Raw genomic sequence first — 20,622 nt, 5'->3', positions numbered from 1 at the left:
CGGTGGACAAGACTGGAGTCCAAAGCCTCAGCATCAGTTCCTGCCAAAAAGCTCTTCGCCTTCCACAGACCCTTGTTTTTATCCCCCAGAATCAGGTACCACCCAATGGTGGGATCAGATACCCAATGGTGGAAGCAGAATCAGGTACCACCTTAGGGTGGGGGCAGAATGCCAGTTCACACCCTAGGGTAGGGCACAATCACGGATCAGCGTAGGGCCAGTAACATAATAATCCCCTAAAATATTTACATACACAACAGGGGCCATATGAGTTGCTGGGGATCAAATTAGGGTGGGCCATGTTCGAGAAAAATGCCCTACTTACTGTTCTACCTATCTAGTCCCAAGTGTAACTTTTTAAGGAACCAATGAGTTGCTTTCTAAGGTAGTCGAACTATCACATATTTCTGCCAACAATGCTAAAGGGTCCAAACTTCTTCATACTTTCACCAACATTTTTATTATTTTTTTTTTAATTTTTTGTATTACATTGTGTGAAGCTATCATCAGGTTTTTGTGGTGTGTTCATTTCCTTAAAAAATATTTTTTTGTTTTGTTTTTGGGTCACACCCGGCAGTGCTACGGGGTTACTGCTGGTTCTACGCTCAGAAATCGTTCCTGGCAGGCTTGGGGGACCATATGGGATGCTGGGATTTGAAACACCATCCTTCTGCATGCAAGGCAAATGCCCTACCTCCATGCTATCTCTCTGGCTGCCTTTTTATTTTATTTATTTATTTATCTATTTATTTATTTATTTATTTTGGTTTTTGGGTCACACCTGGCGGTGCTCAGGGGTTACTCCTGGCTGTCTGTTCAGAAATAGCTCCTGGCAGGCACGGGGGACCATATGGGACACCGGGATTTGAACCAACGACCTTTGGTCCTGGATCGGCTGCTTGCAAGGCAAACGCCTCTGTGCTATCTCTCCGGGCCCTTTTTTTAATTTTTTAATTTGTCCTTTTTTTTTTTTTTTTTGCATTGTGGTTTTGATGTGCAAATTTCCTAAATGGCCAATGAAGTCGAACTTCTAAAGATGTGGAAACAATGTCATTCACAGCCAAATGGACCGAAATGAAGAGAGATGGTTGAGATGACAAGAAGAACTTTTTTATTTATTTTTTTAATCAAGGCTCAGAAAAGCAGAGCCAAGCGGAAAATGATAGGCTGGAGCTCACTATAAAGAGTGATGAGTGCAGTTAGAGAAATAACTACATTGAGAACTATCCTAACAATGGGAATGAATGAGGGAAGTAGAAAGCCTGTCTAGAGTACAGGCTGGAGTAGGATGGGGAGGAGGAAGATTTGGGACATTGGTGATGGGAATGTTGCACTGGTGAAGGGCGGGTGTTCTTTACATGACTGAAACCCAACTACAATCATGTTTGTAATCACGGTGTTTAAATAAAGATATTAATTAAAAAAAAAAAGAAAATGATAGGCTGGACTGGGCTGGGCTGGGGCCTCCCCAGGAAAGATGATGTCAAATTTTGAAATGCAAAGCAAAGGGAAAGCCTAAAAACTCTACATCTCAATTTCTTAAACTCTAACCTCGTCGTCGCAATGCAATAATAGGTAGGATGAAAAAAGATTAAGAAAAGCTGGATTTAGGGACTCCATGCTATTTCCCCATCACTCCAGTGCCCCCATGACCCGGAAGTAGTACACGCGACTAGGGGAAATCTACAAGAAAAAAAAGGGGAGACACACCCGGAAGTCGGTGGGCGGAACCTTGACAGCATTGATGGACACAGACGTGAGCCAATGAACATCAGAGGCGTTCCCGGCTTGACCAATAGGACGCCGACGTAGGCGGGGCCACGGACCAGGCGCCCTAGTAACGGCCGCATGGTAACCCGGGCTCCGGGTGTGGAGTCCCCAGCTCTTGCATTTCCACTTGGCTTTGCTTTCGGCTCCCGGCGTCTGCAAGATGAAGATCGAAGAGGTGAAGAGCACCACGAAGACGCAGCGCATTGCCTCCCACAGCCATGTGAAGGGGCTGGGGCTGGATGAGAGCGGCCTCGCCAAGCAGGCAGCCTCTGGGCTGGTGGGCCAGGAGAATGCAAGAGAGGTGTGGATGGGGTGCATGGTTTGGGGGGGGGGGTCCTAGGAAGGTTTTGGGGTTGGGGGAGAGTTGATTCCCCCTCACACAACAGGGGATCAACACCTATGTGTCGGATCTCTTGGCTGAACCTTCTTGGGGGAGCTCCCATCTGAGGCCCCATGCTGCCCCTGGTAAGGTTGCACCCCCAGACCCATTTTGAGACCTCAGGGTACCAGTTCCCTCCTCCCACAGGTTGCACCCGTGGGCCCTGGTGAGGAGGCCCCCCTGGGACACACTTGATCCTGGATCCTGGTGTTCCTCTGGTGAAAATTTTTTCATTTTTGAGAGACACCCCCCCCCCCTCATTTTTGAGACACACATATACACCCTTTCTGTGGCCCCCTGGGAGACACACACACACACACACCACCTTTCTGTGGCCCCGTGGGACACACACACACACCTGGTCCTGGATCCTGGTGTTACTCTGATGAGGATTTTTGTATTTTTCACACACACACACACACACACACACACACACACACACACACACACACACACACACACACACACACCCCTTCCTGTGGCCCCGTGGGACATACCTGATCCTGGATCCTGGTGTTCCTCCTGCAATTTTTCACACCCCCTCCCACCTTCCTATCCTCTGATAAATGGGATCCAGAGATGGTAGGTAGGAGTGTGGGTGACTGTCTACGTAGAGTGACCATAGCTCCACAAGGCATGCTGCCATGAGAAATGGCCAAAGGGAAAGACCTAGAAAACAACCAACATGTGCAGAGGCAGAGGATTGGAATTTGTTATCCTTTGCCTCATGCCAATGATAAGAATGCTTGGAAAGAGGAAAGGGCCCTTCTAGTTTGGAACCCCAGCCTGGGAGGCCAGAGAGAGGGAAGTGGGCGTTCCTGCCATCCATCCCAACCTTGGATTTGATCCCAAGTATTTGAATGGTCCCCAAAGCACAGATCTCAGAATAATACAGCCTACCAGCACCTCTGGGTGTGTGAACCTAGAACAAATAAATCCCTGTGAGGGTGAAGCTGCTCGAACCCTTTGCTTTATTATTATTATTATTATTAATACTCGAACCCTTTGCTTTATTATTATTTATTTATTTATTTATTTATTTATTTTGGTTTTTGGGCCACACTCGGCGTTGCTCAGGGGTTACTCCTGGCTGTCTGCTCAGAAATAGCTCCTGGCAGGTGCGGGGGACCATATGGGACACCGGGATTCGAACCAACCACCTTTGATCCTGGATCTGCTGCTTGCAAGGGTTCTAGGGTTAGCCGGGCCTCCCACATGCAAAGCATGGCTCCAGCCCCCTTGGAGGCTAATGTGCTTTTTTATTTTTTTGCAGATGAAAAAGAAATTGAGGGTGGGCTATTTCATTTCAGCTAGCCAGTTGTCACTCCCTGGTTCTATGTGGCCATGCTGGGATTTGTACCTTCATGCAGTTCTGAATCCCCAATCAGTGCTCTCTGTGCTATTGCAGCCACTTTCACAACTTGTGGTCCTTTAAGTTTAAATCCATGTTCCTATCCTTCTATCCTGACTTAGCAGGTACAAAAACAGACTAAGAGACTTAACTGTGCTAATAGAAAGGGCTGGAGTGGGTGGGGAGATAGCACAGATGGCTACTATAAACCTTATTCATGTAGGAGACCCAGGTAAAATGCCCAGCACCGCATAGTCCCCTGAGCACTGTGCCAGGAGTAACTCCTCAGCATTTTGGGGGGAGTTTTGAGCCATACCTGTGATGCTCAAGGGTTATTCCTGACTGCTCAGGAATCACTCCTGGCGATACTTGGGGGACCATATGGGTTGGCGAGATTGAACTCTGGTTGGCCTTATGCAAGGCAAGCACCCCATCCACTGCACTATTCTCTCTGGCTCTAGACTTGAGTTTTTGTTTTTGTTTGGGGCCACATCCAGCAGTGCTCAGGGGTTACTTCTCGGTCTGTGCTCAGGGGCCATATGTGATGTTGGGGATTGAACCGGGTAGGCTGGATTGGTCACCTGCAAGGCAAACGCTCTTCCTGTTGTACTATCATTCTAGCCTCACACCTAAGTATTTCTAAGTATTTTCCAGACACAGGCAAACACCCTACCCACTACACTATTGCTCTGGCTCCACACCTGAGTATTTCTAAGTATTGCCCAGACACCAAAACAAAGAAGGCCAAAGAAAACCTGTTTCCTTCTGAGCATCATCCTTCCTAAAAGGAAGTGCAGGTGACTCTGAAACTTCTCTTTCTATCTTCTGCTGACTTAAATGCTACTGCCAAATGCCCTGCCTGGATTCTCTCTGAGCCTTGCACTATGTAGAGTGACTTGCTCCCCACTATTTTGTTTCTCATCTCTACCCTAATCATCAGCCTTCCCCCACTTTACTGTTCTGACATTGTAGACTTAATAAAAAAAAAAACAATAACAAAAGACTTGTATAGGAAATGTCATTGTGTCTAAATCTTGCAGTTTGCTTTTTATTTATTTGTTTATTTGTTTATTTATTTATGTGTTAGCCTTACAGTGTTTTAGGGCTTGTGCCTGACTCTTGTTTTCAGGTTTCATTCTTGGTGTTGCTCCTGGGACCATAAATGGTTGCTGGGGATCAAACCCAGGCCAACCACATGCAAGGCAAGAAACTCTACCCATTGTTCTATTTCTCTGGTTCCTGCAGTTAGCATTTCTGAAGGGTTGTGGTGAGCAAGGGACCAGGGTCTTGTGTATAGTGGTAGAATGGCCATACTTGGGTGTCCTGTGTAAGTGACAGTGTCCGAAAGAGGAGCGCCATGTTAGGAGGGCGCCCACCCACCCTTTTTGTACTGCCAGCTATTAAGTTATTGAGTCAGTGACAGAAACCTTCTGTTCCAAGGCTATTAAGTTATTGAGTCAGTGACAGAAACCTTCTGTTCCAAGGCCCTAGATTATTGGTAGTGGGGTGGTATGACCCATATCTTTATTGCAAAACAGTCTAAATTATATAAGGGTCAGTAACCCTCTTTTCTTTATTTGGGAGAAGTGGTTTGGGCCATCCCCAGTGATAGATACTCAGGAGTCACTCCTGGCTTGGCTTTGGGGACCATACGTAAGAGATTGATCCCAGGTTGGTCATATGCAAGGCATATGCCCAAGCTTACCCCTGTATATTCTATCTCTGGCCCAGTAGCCCATCTCTAGAATTGTTTGTGTTTAATCCAACTCATAATACTTGAGTTGGAATGTTTTTAAATGCAGGCCAGCAAGTGAGCAAGTGATTTCATCTTGAGGACCTGAAAGGCATTCCTAACATACAGCCTTTGCTTTGCAGCATTTGGGGGGAACTTAGCCCAGGAGTCTAATCTGCCTCTTTAACATCATCTTCCCAGGTTTTTTCCTGCTGCTGTCATCCTGCTGAGTCCTCCTGACACTTCAACATCAAGCTGATTCCTGTTTTGTGTTTCTCTTGATGTGATTTAACAAGACCTCATATATGCATGCAACCACTGAGCTACGTTCTTGGCCTTGTTCCTGTTGTTTGGATTTTTCTCTTTTCTTTGGAGCACTGTGTCATGCCAGAACATCACAAAACAAATACAGTGTCTAGTAGAGAGGCCTTTTCATGTGTTGTGCACCAGCAATCTGAATACTTTCTCCCTAGAGCTGTGATTTCTGCAGTAGTTGGGATTTGTCCTGCACAAGCTCCATGAGCACTGCCTTGTCTTATCGTCCAGCCTCACGCACCAAGAAACAGGACGCTAGTGTCGGGCTTAATAAATACATGTGACTCATGTGGGTCTCAGAGAGGCTGGACTTCTTCCCACTGAAACATTCTGAAACATTCTAATACTATTTTTTTTTTCTTTCTGTTGTCTAGGCATGTGGGGTGATAGTAGAATTAATCAAAAGCAAGAAAATGGCTGGAAGAGCTGTCTTGTTGGCAGGACCTCCTGGGACTGGCAAGGTACTCATTTTCTCAATCTACCAAGAGAAGAATCGTAATGTCTAAGCCAAATTGAATTTGTATCTTAACAAGTCTTTGTGTAGCTAAATTGGGCATGTGTATGTTTTTAAAACTAATGTGCAGTAATACAATGGGGCGTCTAAAGTCCTTCTAAGATTCAAATTATCCTGGCTGACCTCCAGAAAGAAAGAGAATGAAGTCCTCCGAGGGGTCTCATTGTCTCTAGAATTTGTCCTTTATCTTTTTCAAGTCTGCTTTTAGTTGGAAATACATTTCTGTTGGCCTCGGGCTTCATGAAATCTGAGGCATGACATCTTACTTGAGAGGGGAAGGAAAATCAGCAAGCATTTTTTGCAAAGATGCACTTCACTTGCCACTCTTCTGGCAGAAGAGAGATGCAGAGAGAAGTGGGTGGAATGCCTCCTAACAGTGCCTTGGGAGCCTGGGAGATGCAGAGATCATAGAGGCCACAAGGGCCACCCACAGTCCTGGTGGTGGGTTGGGGACAGGTTGTACTGGGGACCAAACTTGGGGCCTGAGACCTGCCTGACAACTCCTTGAGGCTCTCTCCAGCCCTTGGAGACATGATTTTTTTCTTCCAGGGACTTGGAGTTTTTCCAGGACAGTATAGTGTGACCCCAGCTGGATGATGATATAGCTATAGTTTTAGCAGGGCCAGCCAAGGGTTGAGACGTGACTGTTGCCCAGAGAAGAGAAAAGAAATGAAAGAGCTTTGGGCAGGGCATATAGCTCAGCAGTAAAGCACTTGCCTTGTACATGTGTGATGTCCTGGGTTTGACAAAGTACAATAGAAAGAAGCATCTTGAAGCTTATTTGTGGCAATGTTAGATTTATTGTGATGCTGCTCTTGTTTTCAAAGATCGTTATGTTAAATAGATAATCCAGTTGACAGATACTTTCTTTTTTTTTTTTTTTTTTTTTTTGGTTTTTGGGCCACACCCATTTGACGCTCAGGGGTTACTCCTGGCTATGTGCTCAGAAATCGCCCCTGGCTTGGGGGGACCATATGGGACGCCGGGGGATCGAACCACGGTCCTTCCTTGGCTAGCGCTTGCAAGGCAGACACCTTACCTCCAGTGCCACCTACCCGGCCCCGACAGATACTTTCAACACTTTGTTCTCTTGGTCTTTGCTACCTTTGGGCTTCTGTTTTTTTTTTTTTTTTTTGGAGCATTTAAAGGTGAAGATTTTTGTCTTTTCTCTGGGTCACTTTGAGATAGTTTTGCTTTTGGTGTATGACTATAACATGTCAAGGAAAAGATTTGTTTATTCTGCTGATGATACTTGTACCTCCTGAGTGTGGGGCTCTCTATTAGCTACATTTCTGGAGTAGACTTGAACCCTAGTACTGCTGGGGCTTCCTATTATAGGGCCAGGATTAGGGTTAGGGTTAGGGTTAGGGCCAGGATACTGGTGCCAAGTTCCCCTGGAGGGATGAACTCTCTCTGGCCATGGGGACCTGCTGTATATTCTTGACTTTTTACGTCTGGGGAGATGTGGTTTGTGCACCTCAACTCATCACTTACATGTTAGTGTTTTTTGTTTTATTTTTTTATTTTCCTCTCCTTCAAAGCTGGCGGTTTCGTTGTTGTTCCATTTCTGAAGCATTTTCTTCCTTTCTTGGTTTTCTGAATCTGCTTGTGAGTTCACATTTGCCTTCACCAGGGGTCTCCAGAGGTGTGCCCCCACTTTGGTGTCAGTCCTGAATGTGCTTAAGAGTAGGCTTGGGAGGCTTATGGTTTTCTTTTTCCTTTACTTTTTGCTTTTGAATTTCTAGGAGACCCAGGTATTTTCCTGGTGACCTTGGCCAGCTGGGCTGGCAGTTCAGTCTAAGGTTCTGGGGATGGAGTGTTGTGAGCCCCCAAGCTACCATGGCAGTGCTTGGGAAGTCTCCTGGACTGCAGCTGGTGAAGCTTTGGGGACCACAAAGTACCTATGGTCTGCCGTGTACAAGGCTTGCACCTTAATGCCTTTACTCTCTCTCCAGAGCCAAGGCTAACTGGCAAGTGGATGCCTTATATTGCAAGGAGAATTGAGTGTGAGTGTGTGCGAAACTTGGGGACCATATCCACAGTCCTCAGGAGCTACTGGGGATGTGGAGGACTGGATAATTTGCTTCTGACTGTGTTTAGGGAGCCCTGTTATACTGAGGATGGAACCCATGTCTTTCGCACACAAAGCATGTGCTCAATCCCTCTGAGCACTCCCTCTGGTTTCCAAGGATCCTATGTAGATGGTCCAAGTATTCCAAAGTGGGCGTTTAGGGTGTTCTCTTCAGGGCTTCTTCCAGACAGCTCTCAGGGCAGTGGTTGATTAGATTGTTAGTCACTTCTTTCTTTTTATTTATTTATTTTTTTGGTGGGGAGGGGCACTCCCAGTGATGCTCAGGGGTTACTTCTTGCTATGTGCTCAGAAATTGCTCCTGGCTTGGGGGACCATATGGGACGCCGGGTATCATACCCAGGTTTGTCCTGGGTCAGTCACGTGCAAGACAAACACCCTACCACTGTTCTATTGCTCCACCCCCTGTTAGTCACTTAGTTCTTTCTGGGTGTTTCATAGCAGGCAGCATTATAGCAGGGTCCCTAGTGTGCTAGATTGAGGAAGCCTAAGGCAGCCCTTCAGAAGACTATATTTTCCTCCCAGGAAACATGGGACTTCCTCAGCACTAAATTGTCCGGTCTGATCCAGAGGGTGCCATGAAAGCCTGGGGTCTGTGCTGTTTGAGAATGTATTGATGGGCCCCAAGATTCAGGTGGTTTGACTACACAAGAGGCAGGGACACTGAGTTGATAGGGCTCCTGAGAAGCTCATGCTGTTAGTAATAGCAGGGCTTTGTTTTTGTGTTTGAGAGAGAAGATGCTCGCATGAGATTGGGAACAAAGTCGATTTCCTTGGCTTGGACAGCAGCATTTGTGTGGGCTGCCTAATGGGTGGGTACTAGGACTGTTTAAGGCTGTCGTTCTCACCTGCTCTGCTACAGGCTATGTGGCCTGGGTGAGCTGGTCACTTTTTTTGGGGGGGGGTTTCGGTTCACACCCGGCAGAGCTCAGGGGTTACTCCTGGCTCCTGGCTTGACGCTCAGAAATTGCTCCTGGCATGCTCAGGGGACCATATGGGACGCCAGGATTCGAATCAATGACCTTCTGCATGAAAGGCAAACGCCTTACCTCCATGCTATCTCTCCGGCCCCGAGCTGGTCACTTAAACTGCCAGTAGATGATCACGTCACTGGGCCAGTTGGGACTTAGCATGCTCTCTTAGGGCAAGTAGCTGACTGGGTTGAGAGACTCACCACAGAAGCTCCTCTTTAGGTGTGCAAATCATATACCACTGATGCCTTTTTTTTTCTTATTAAACATCATTTTTATTTTATGTTTGATTTGGGCGGGGGGGGGGGGCGGTTGGGGCCACATTGGCAGTGCTTGGATATTCCTGACTCTGCACTCAGGAATCACTCCTGGCTGGCTTGGGAAATCATATGGGGTGCCGGGGACCAAATCTGGGTTGGAGATGTGCAAGACATGTGCCCTACCCTCTGTACTATCGCTCTGACCCCCTAAACATAGCCATTTTGTGGCATTTTTTGCTGTGGCAGTGTTGGATGGGGCGTGGTTGGACATCACTTTGGTGGATGATGTCCTGAGCAGGCCCTTCTCTGGAATTTCCTCAGACACCAGAACTTGTCATGAGAGGGAGCTTTAGAGGTGCCTTCTTCCTTTCCTCCCTTTTCTGTCCCCTTCCCCTCCATGTCACTACCTTTCTCTCTCCTCCCCTCTCCATCCTCTCCCTGACTGTGCTCAGGGTTTACTACTGCAGAACCATTTCTATTATAAATCAACTTTCCACAAGAGTTACCAAGTATTTGTTGCATGAAATGTGCCCCCAAAGTATTAAAACTAAAAAGGACAAGCTCTTCTGTAACTGCTGGTTTGTGACTTTATAGCACAAGTTTCTGAAAGTCAATTTTTATAAAGTGAGTCGAGTGTGTTTCTCTTGTTTCCTGCAGACGGCACTGGCACTAGCCATTGCCCAGGAGCTAGGCAGTAAGGTCCCGTTCTGCCCAATGGTGGGCAGTGAAGTCTACTCCACGGAGATCAAGAAGACAGAAGTGCTGATGGAGAACTTCCGCAGAGCCATCGGTGAGTGGTGCCAAGTGAGCTGAGCCAAGGTGGCTGATGGGAGGAAGGTTCCCCCTTGCTCCAAAGCTCTTCCTGGGCTGGTCCTCATGTCTCCCCTTTGCTGTTTAATCATTTCTGCAGCCGAAACCCAAAGCAGCTCTTCTAACACAAATATTTTAGTAAATGGGACCCTTGGCTGCTGGATCCAGATTTTTTATCTGACAAGAGATGTGGCTAGAAAGTGGTATTTAAAAAAAAAATGGGACTGGAGAGATAGCATGGAGGTAAGGCGTTTGCCTTCATGCAGAAGGTCGGTGGTTCAAATCTCGGCATCCCGTATGGCCCCTGAGCCTGCCAGGAACGATTTCTAAGCATGGAGCCAGGAGTAACCCCTGAGCGTTGCCAGGTGTGACCCAAAAATCCAAAAAAAAATTTTTTCCTTTGGTGGTGGCTCTATTGTGCTTTTAGAGGTGACTGTCCACAGGGACAGAAATGGCTTAGGATTTACACCCAAGTGTTGTGTATTATGTTGCCAGAACACAGCTGGTGGCTAGACCAGGACTATATCCGTCTGTATTTGCAATGGACAAAGTAGTCTCAGATAGGGCTAGAGTCTTTGTGGAGGCATTCACTGGTGGTTAGAATCAAGCTGCAGTTTGAATCTGTATTCTTGTTTTTTTTGTTTGTTTGTTTGTTTTTTGTTTTGGTTTTGTTTTTGGGCCACACCCGGTAATGCTCAGGGGTTACTCCTGGCTATGTGCTCAGAAGTTGCTCCTGGCTTGGGGGACCATATGGGACGCCAGGGGATCGAACCATGGTCCGTCCAAGGTCCGTCCAAGGCTAGCGCAGGCAAGGCAGACACCTTACCTCTAGCGCCACCGCCTGGCCCCTGAATCTGTATTCTAAAGCCTGAATTGGGTATGAGGAAGAAACATGTGCCCGATTCCCCTTCGTCCCTTGCCGAACATGCCCCTCTACAGGGCCTTACCCTCTCTGCCTGTCTTGTGCCCATCTTGTGTAGAGATCCCAGATTCCTTCAGATATACTTATAGAAATAATTTATTCTAGGGGTCAGAGCGATAGCACAGGGGTTAGGGCATTTGCCTTGCATGTGGCCGACCTAGGACTGACCTGGGTTCGATCCCTGCCACCTCGTATTGGTTCCCTGAGCCTGCCAGGAGTGACTTCTGAGCGCAGAGCCAGGAGTAACCTCTGATTACAACCGGATGTGGCCCCCCTAAAAACCAAAACAAACAAGCAAACAAAAGAAATAGCTTATTCTAGTGACTTTTCAACTGCTGGTCTGATATTGTGAAAGTTGGACTACCATTGACTTAGTTTCAGTTGACAAGTTAAGGTGCTAGTGGTCCCACACCTCTGGGAATATGTATGGCCCACTGTTCCCTGAGCACCACTAGGCTCTTGCCTAGCTGATGACCTCTGAGAAACTTCTGTTATTTCAAACAAACAAACAAACAAACTCCCAAAGAACAGCTTTATTTTAAAGGAGAACTCAGACCTGGAAGATAGCACAAAGGACTGGAGTATATGCTTTTCATGCAGGAGACTTGGTTGATCCCTGGCACCATAGGGTCCCCTGAACACTGCATGGAGTGGTCAGTGACCAAGCATTGACATGGGAAGTGACCCCTAAGCCCCACTGGGTATGGCTCCAAAACAAAACTAAATTAAAAAGGACACTGATGGGGCCAGAGAGATGGTATGGAGGTAGGGCATTTGCCTTGCATGCAGAAGGATGGTGGTTTGAATCCCGGCATCCCATATAGTCCTGTGAGCCTGCCAGGAGTGATTTCTGAGCATAGAGTCAGGAGTAACCCCTGAGCGCTGCTGGGTGTGACCCAAAAACGAGGGGGGGGGGGAAGGAGGGAAGAAGAATACTGATGATGACTCAGTGGGCTGGAGTACCTTTTTTTTTTTTATGCCCGCCTCCCAACACCTCTGCGAAGAGTGAGCCCCATCCCCAGATGTACTAAAGATTTTTGTTTGACTCTGGTGAATGTTCTGTGATGAATGAGATGTACTGTAAGATGTGAGTGGTTCAGTTATCCGAGTGGTTTGAAATGTATTTTTATTTCTTTAAAGACTTTTCCTGACTTGGATCAAATCTGACAAAATTGACCTTCACATGAGTGAAGCTCGGTTTGTTTAAAGGTGACCCATATGCTTCCATACTGGAGAGCCTCAAGATAGGATCCTGATGTCTGCTCTGTGAGATTTGCCATTTTTGAGGGGAGGGGGCGGTGCAGTTCTTTTGATGGCAGCCAGGTGAAGGGAAAGTTCTCCATCCTACCGCAGAATGAAAAAGCAGTGCCTTGACAGTTCCCGAAGGAGCCCTGGGCCTCCTCTCCGAGGCCTTTGAATTCCTGGGAAGTGGGCAGAGGGGAAGGGGAGGAAGGAGCGGGCTGAGCAGAAATGAAAGAGCAAAACGTCTCTGCTGCTTCCTTAGCGTGATGAAGGTCCCTGTCAGGGATTTAGAAACCTGAGCCAGCAGATGAAACCTGTGTCATTTGTGTTGTCATTGCCAGCGCCAGCCCGGCCCCTTTCCTGGCTCGCAGCCGCTTCCATTGTCCGTCAGCCACATCCCCGGCCTGCTTGTCAGCACAGCACGGCTTCTAAACAAATAGGGGCTAGTGAGAGATGGGGCCACTTCTCCCCGTCCAGGAATTTCAGGCCACGGCCTGATGTTGACTGGAAGCATTTCCCAGCAAGGAGTCTCCCGCAGTGGGAGAGAACGAACAGTTGCGACCGAAGACAATCGAGGTTCATTTTCCACATTTTGTTGTAATCTTCTGATATGATTCGTGTTACCGCAAAATGTTTTTGTCTTGATTTTCAGGAACTGAAAATTTTGCTAAGACAGAAATGAAGTATAGACTCTGTTTGGGGCCATTCCAAAACCTCCATTTGTAGGCTATCGGGTTGAATGAACAGTGAAATAAAACTTGTCCTTAACTTCACTATCTGAGAGAGTCTTTGTCCGACTAAGTTTCTGGGGGAGAGAAGGTAGGCACCCCCAAGATAAGATAATAGCTGCATTTAAAAGTGGGAAGTGATTGAGTGTTTGAGCCTTTGGATTATTTCCATATCAGAACACAGCTAGGTGGCTTCGCAGTGGGGACACCCAGACTTATCACGGCAGGGCTTTCTGCCATCTCTAGGCCTTCTGTCTGCACACTCACAGTAGAGCAGTTATTCAACTCTTTTTTTCTCTCTTCTTTCTTTCTCTGTCCTTCCTTCCTTCCTTCCTTCCTTCCTTCCTTCCTTCCTTCCTTCCTTCCTTCCTTCCTTCCTTCCTTCCTTCCTTCCTCCCTCCCTCCCTCCCTCCCTCCCTCCCTCCTTTCCTTCTCTTTCTTTCTTTCTTTCTTCTCCTTTCTTTCTTTCTTTCTTTTCTTTTCTTTCTTTTTCTTTCTTTCTTTCTTTTCCTTCTCTTTCTTTCTTTCTTTCTTTCTTTCTTTCTTTCTTTCTTCTTTCTTTCTTTCTTTCTTTCTTTCCTTTCTTTCTTTCTTTCTTTCCTTTCTTTCTTTCTTTCTTCTTTCTTTCTCTTTCTTTCTTTCCTTTCTTTCTTTCTCTCCTTCCTTCCTTCCTTCCTTCCTTCCTTCCTTCCTTCCTTCCTTCCTTCCTTCCTCCTTCTTCCTTCCCTTCCTCCTTCCTTCCTTCCTTCCTTCCTTCCTTCCTTCCTTCCTTTCCCGTCCTCCCTCCCTCCCTTCCTTCTTTCTTCCCTTTTCCTTACCTCACCCACTAGTATGCAGGGGTTATTCCTGGCTGCACTCATGAATGCTCAGGGATCATATGGGGTGCCAGGTCAGCTACATGGAAGGCAAGTGTCTCACCTGCTATACAATCACTCTGGCTCTGATTTCTTTTCTTGCTGTGTGGAGGCCACACTAGCTTGTCCAAAGACTATGCGGCCACATCTAGTGCATGCATGCGGACGTGTGTGTGTGTGTGTGTGTGTGTGTGTGTGTGTGTGTGTGTGTGTGGTTGCACATCTAGGGTGTGAGCTCCACGACTTGAGCCACACTCCTGGCCCCTGATGCATTTCTCCCAAGTGTCCTTCTCGGGAACTTTACATTAACAATGATGGTAACGCTTCTGAGATTTGAAACAAAAGGCCAGAGCATCTCTGAGGCTTACAGAATTGTAGAAGCATGCCAGGTGGTTCTAAAGATTGAGAACCATGACAGTAGATCCTTACAAAGCTTTCAAACTTCAACCTCACCTTAAGCCAGCATTTTTCTCTTGTGTGTGGAGGGATCTCCCCAGCAGTTCTTAGGGAAACTAAACCTGGTCTGACCCAGTGGTTTTTAGATGTTTATCCTGGACATTTGGTGTTGCTGGGTGCCATCAGGGCTACCCCTGGGCAATTCTTGGAGGCTCTGCTACGTGGTCCAGCAGTAGGGGAAGGATTAAACCTAGGGTCTTAATGTGTGTCAGGCACTTGATCCCCACTGTGACTGACCTCCTTGTCCTCTCAGTGTTCTTCCTGTCTCAGACCCAAGGAAATAGTATTATTTCTTGGCATGTTTCTTTCTAGAGTGACTTGGTCATTTTGTGCATCCACAGGGAAAAACGCAGAGAGCAGAAAAACATCGCTGCATGTTTTCTCAGCGATTGAAAACCCGTGCAGTCAGTGCCTGGCCAAGAATACTGCCTTTGTGTGTCATCCCCCACTTCTGCCTTTTCTTTTTTTTTTTTTTTTTTTTTTTTTTTTTTTTTTTTTTTTTTTTAAACACCGTGATTACAAACATGATTATAGTTGTATGATTACAGTCATGTAAAGAGCACCCCCCCTTCACCGGTGTAACATTCCCACCACCAATTTCCCAGATCTCCCTCCTCCCCACCCCCCTACACCTGTACTCGAGACAGGCTTTCTACTTCCCTCATTCATTCACATTTTATGATAGTTTTCAGTGTAGTCATCTCTGCAACTGCACTCATCACTCTATGTGATGAGCTGCATGTCCTGAGCTGCACCTACCAGCCCTCATCTCTCTTGTCTCTGAGATATTGTTAAAAATGTCCTTCATTTTTCTTAAAGCCCATAGATGAGTGAAACCATTCTGCGTCTTTCTCTCTCCCTCTGACTTACTTCACTCAGCATAATAGATTCCATGTACATCCATGTATTGGAAAATTTCATGACTTCATCTCTCCTGATGGCTGCATAGTATTCCATTGTGTATATGTACCACAGTTTCTTCAGCCACTCATCTGTTGAAGGGCATCTTGGTTGTTTCCAGAGTCTGGCTATTGTAAATAGCGCTGCAATGAATATAGGAGTAAGGAAGGGTTTTTTGTATTGTATTTTTGTGTTTCTTGGGTATATTCCTAGGAGTGGTATAGCTGGATCGTATGGAAGCTCAATTTCCAGTTTGTGAAGGAATCTCCATATCGCTTTCCATAAAGGTTGTACTAGACGGCATTCCCACCAGCAGTGAAAAAGAGTTCCTTTCTCTCCACATCCCCGCCAGCACTGCTTGTTTTCCTTTCTTGTGATGTGTGCCAATCTCAGTGGCGTGAGGTGGTACCTCATAGTAGTTTTGATTTGCATCTCCCTGACGATTAGTGATGTTGAACATCTTTTCATGTGCCTTTTGGCCATTTGCCTTTCTTCTTTTTCAAAGTGTCTGTTCATTTCTTCTCCCCATTTTTTGATGGGGTTAGTTGTTTTTTTCTTGTATAGTTCTGTCAGTACCTTGTAAATTTTGGATATTAGCCCTTTATCTGATGTGTATTGGGTGAATAATTTCTCCCACTCAGTGGGTGGCCTTTGTATTCTGGGCGCTATTTCCTTTGAGATGCAGAAGCTTTTCAGCTTAATATAGTCCCATCTGTTTATCTCTGCTTCCACTTGCTTGGAAAGTGCTGTCTCCTCCTTAAAGATGCCTTTAGTCTCAATGTCCTGGAGTGTTTCACCTACATGTTGTTCTATATACCTTATAGTTTCAGTTCTGATATCAAGGTCTTTAATCCATTTGGATTTTACCTTTGTATATGGTGTTAGCTGGGGGTCTGAGTTCGCTTTTTTGCAAGTGGTTAACCAGTTGTGCCAACACCACTTGTTGAATAGGCTTTCCCTGCTCCATTTAGGATTTTTTGCTCCTTTATCAAAAACAAGGTGGTTATATGTCTGAGGAACCTTCTCTGAGTACTCAAGCCTATTCCACTGATCTGAGGGTCTGTTTTTATTCCAATACCATGCTGTTTTTATAACTGTTGCTTTGTAATACAACTTAAAATTGGGGAAAGTAATGCCTCCCATATTCCTTTTCCCAAGGAGTGCTTTAGCTATTCGAGGTTGTTTGTTGTTCCAGATGAATTTCAGAAGTATTTGATCCACTTCTTTGAAAAATGTCATGGGTATCTTTAGAGGAATCGCGTTAAATCTGTACAATGCTTTTGGAAGTATTGCCATTTTAATGATGTTGATCCTGCCAATCCATGAGCATGGTATGTGTTTCCATTTCCGCGTGTCCTCTCTTATTTCTTGGAGCAGTGTTTTGTAGTTTTCTTTGTATAGATCCTTCACATCTTTAGTCAGGTTGACTCCAAGATATTTGAGTTTGTGTGGAACTAATGTGAATGGGATTGTTCTCTTAATGTCCATTTCTTCCCTATCATTATTCGTGTATAAAAAGGCCATTGATTTTTGTGTGTTAATTTTGTATCCTGCCACTTTGCTATACAAATCTATTATTTCTAGAAGCTTTTTGGTAGAGTCTTTAGGGTTTTCTAAGTAGAGTATCATGTCATCTGCAAACAGTGAGAGCTTGACTTCTTCCTTTCCTATCTGAATTCCCTTGATATCTTTTTCTTGCCTAATCGCTATAGCAAGTACTTCCAGTGCTATGTTGAATAGGAGTGGTGAGAGAGGACAGCCTTGTCTTGTACCAGAATTTAGAGGAAAGGATTTTAGTTTTTCTCCATTGAGGATAATATTTGCCACTGGCTTCTGGTAGATGGCTTTGACTATATTGAGAAAGGTTCCTTTTATTCCTATCTTGCTGAGAGTTTTAATCAAGAATGGGTGTTGAACCTTATCAAATGCTTTTTCTGCATCTATTGATATGACCATGTGATTTTTATTTTTGTTGTTGTTTATGTTGTGTATTATATTAATAGATTTACGGATGTTAAACCATCCTTGCATTCCTGGGATGAAACCTACTTGATCAAAGTGAATGATCTTCTTGATGAGGCACTGGATCCTGTTCGCCAGGATTTTGTTGAGGATCTTTGCATCTGTGTTCATCAGGGATATTGGTCTGTAATTTTCTTTTTTGGCAGCATCTCTATCAGGTTTTGGTATTAAGGTGATGTTGGCTTCATAAAAGCTATTTGGAAGTATTCCTGTTTTTTCGATTTCATAAAAGAGCCTGGCCAGAATTGGTAGTAGTTCCTCTTGAAAGGTTTGAAAGAATTCATTCGTGAATCCATCAGGGCCTGGGCTTTTGTTTTTGGGTAAATTTTTGATTACAGTTTTAATTTCCTCAATAGTGATGGGGGTGTTTAGATATGCTACCTCTTCTTTATTCAACCGTGGAAGGTTATATGAGTTCAGAAATTTATCCATTTCTTCCAGGTTCTCATATTTAGTGGCATAGAGTTTCTCAAAGTATTCTCTGAATACCCTTTGAATCTCTGCAGTATCTGTAGTGATCTCCCCCTTCTCATTTCTAATACGCGTTATCAAGTTTCTCTCTTTCTTTTGCTTTGTGAGTTTTGCCAATGGTCTATCAATCTTGTTTATTTTTTCAAAGAACCAACTTCTGCTTTCGTTGATCTTTCGGATTGTTTTTTGGGTTTCCACTTCGTTGATTTCTGCTCTCAGCTTTGTTATTTCCTTCTGTCTCCCTATTTTTGGGTCCTTTTGTTGAGCACTTTCTAGTTCTATTAGCTGTGTCATTAAGCTACTCAGGTAAGCTCCTTCTTCCTTCCTGATGTGTGCTTGCAAAGCTATAAATTTTCCTCTCAGTACTGCTTTTGCTGTGTCCCATAAATTCTGATAGTTTGTGTCTTTATTGTCATTTGTTTCCAGGAACCTTTTGATTTCCTCCTTGATTTCATCTCGGACCCACTGGTTATTGAGTATGAGGCTGTTTAACTTCCAGGTGTTAAATTTTTTTCTTCTGTGTCCCTTTGCAGTTCACATCTAACTTCAGAGCCTTGTGGTCAGCAAAGGCAGCCTGCAAAATGTCTATCTTTTTTATTTTATGGAGGTATGTTTTATGTGCCAGCACATGATCTATCCTGGAGAATGATCCATGTACATTGGAAAAGAATGTGTATCCAGGTTTCTGAGGATAGAGTGCCCTATATATATCTACTAGGCCTCTTTCATCCATTTCTTTTTGCAGGTCTAGTATATTTTTGTTGGGTTTCCATTTGGTTGACCTATCAAGTGTTGACAAGCCTGTGTTGAGGTCTCCCACAATTATTGTGTTATTATTGATATCCTTCTTCAGATTTGTCAACAATTGTATTAAATACTTTGCTGGACCCTCATTCGGTGCGTATATGTTTAGGAGAGTGATTTCTTCTTGCTGTACAAATCCCTTGATTAGTACATAATATCCATCTTTGTCCCTTACAATTTTTCTGAGTATAAAGTTTGTGTCATCTGATATTAGTATGGCCACCCCCGCTTTTTTAAGGGTGTTGTTTGCTTGAATGATTTTCCTCCAGCCTTTGATTTTGAGTCTATGTTTATTCTGACTATTCAGGTGTGTTTCTTGTAGACAGCAGAAGGTTGGCTTCAGTTTTTTGATCCATTTCGCCACTCTGTGCCTCTTAACTGGTGCATTTAGTCCATTGACATTGAGAGAAATAATTGTCATGGGATTTATTGCCATCTTTGTGTAGAAGTTTGGTGTGTTTTTTGTTCTGTCTTGTTTTTAGAGTAGATCTTTCAGTTTTTCTTTTAAGGCTGGTTTTGAGTCTGCAAAGATTTTGAGCTGTTGTTTATCTGTGAAGCCGTGTATACATCCGTCAAACCTGAAACTTAGTTTTGCTGGGTGCAATATTCTTGGCGAAGCATTTATTTCATTGAGTTTTGCCACTACGTCCCACCACTGCCTTCTGGCCTTGAGTGTTTCTGGTGACAGGTCTGCTGTAAATTTCAAGGATGCTCCGTGGAATGTAATTTCCCTTTTCGATCTTGCTGCTTGCAGTATTCTATCTCTATCGGTGGGTTTCATCATGGTGACTAGGATGTGTCTTGGGGTGTTTCTACTGGGGTCTTTTTTAGCTGGTACTCTTCGGGCATGCAGGATTTGGTCACATGTTTTCTTTAGCTCTGGTAGTTTCTCTGTGATGATGTTCTTAACCATTGATTCTTCCTGAAGATTTTCTTCTTGGGTCTCTGGAACTCCAATGATTCTGAAGTTGTTTCTGTTGAGCTTATCAAAGACTTCTATTTTCATCTTCTCATATTCTTTGAGTAAATTTTCCATTGTCTGATCATTTGATTTGAGGTTTTTTTCTAATCTCTTCTGCTGTGTAAAGTTGTTATGCATCTCATCTTCTAAAGCACTAATTCTATCCTCAGCTGCTGTTAACCTGTTGGAAAACTCATCCATTATGTTCTTCAATTCGTCTATTGAGTTTTTCAGACCTGTTATCTGATCTGATATTTCAGTTTGGAGTTTTCTGATTTCTGTCTTCATATTCTCTTGATTTTTATTAGTGCTCTGATTTATACTTTCTTTGATATCTGATAGCAACCTCCATATTTCGTCTCTAAACTCCATTTCTGAAAGACTGCTTAGGTAGTTGGTCGTTGTTGGGTCATCAGAGTTTCCATCTTCATTCTCTATGGTTGAAGTTGGTCTGCGTAGTCTCCCCATTGTCTCGCTTACGCTGTGGGTTTTTCTACGTGTTGTGGTGGTACTCATTGGCGAGGTGGAGTGCGCGGCCGCGAAGCGCAGCGGAGCGGCCGCGCTCCGGCCCCCAAACACTCACCTCAGCCGAGGCAAGCCGTCAGGGGATGCCTGGGGAGGCCCCCAAGTGTCTGCCAAGCAAAGAAACCAGCACAATCCACAACTCCAACAGAAAACTCACAGCCCCAGCGAGACACGCCTTGAAGAGATTAATGCTGAATCAGGTCAAAGTTCCCAGGTTGATGCAGGCTGGGGGAGGTCCCAAAATGTCTGCCGGGCCTAGGGGTCCAGCAGTCAGCCTGATCTGCAACTCCGGCCCCCAAACACTCACCTCAGCCGAGGCAAGCCGTCAGGGGATGCCTGGGGAGGCCCCCAAGTGTCTGCCAAGCAAAGAAACCAGCACAATCCACAACTCCAACAGAAAACTCACAGCCCCAGCGAGACACGCCTTGAAGAGATTAATGCTGAATCAGGTCAAAGTTCCCAGGTTGATGCAGGCTGGGGGAGGTCCCAAAATGTCTGCCGGGCCTAGGGGTCCAGCAGTCAGCCTGATCTGCAACTCCGGCCCCC

General features: G+C 45.2%; 1 protein-coding gene across 1 annotated transcript in view; it reads left to right on the top strand.

The window, feature by feature from the left end:
• The first annotated feature begins 1,833 nt into the window (after nt 1–1,833).
• Nucleotides 1,834–20,622, top strand: part of RUVBL1 (RuvB like AAA ATPase 1) — a 39,507-nt gene continuing 20,718 nt past the window's right edge. The window contains exons 1-3 of the mRNA XM_049766531.1: nt 1,834–2,071; nt 5,922–6,008; nt 10,039–10,171. Coding sequence (XP_049622488.1) covers nt 1,931–2,071; nt 5,922–6,008; nt 10,039–10,171 — 361 coding nt within the window. The 5' untranslated portion in view covers nt 1,834–1,930. The remainder of the gene's footprint in view (nt 2,072–5,921; nt 6,009–10,038; nt 10,172–20,622) is intronic.

Source organism: Suncus etruscus, chromosome 20 (genome assembly GCF_024139225.1).
Source record: "Suncus etruscus isolate mSunEtr1 chromosome 20, mSunEtr1.pri.cur, whole genome shotgun sequence".
NCBI classification, from domain to species: Eukaryota; Metazoa; Chordata; class Mammalia; order Eulipotyphla; family Soricidae; genus Suncus; species Suncus etruscus.
The sequence above is the reverse complement of the archived record's forward strand: the minus strand, read 5'-3'. Positions and strand labels throughout refer to the sequence as shown.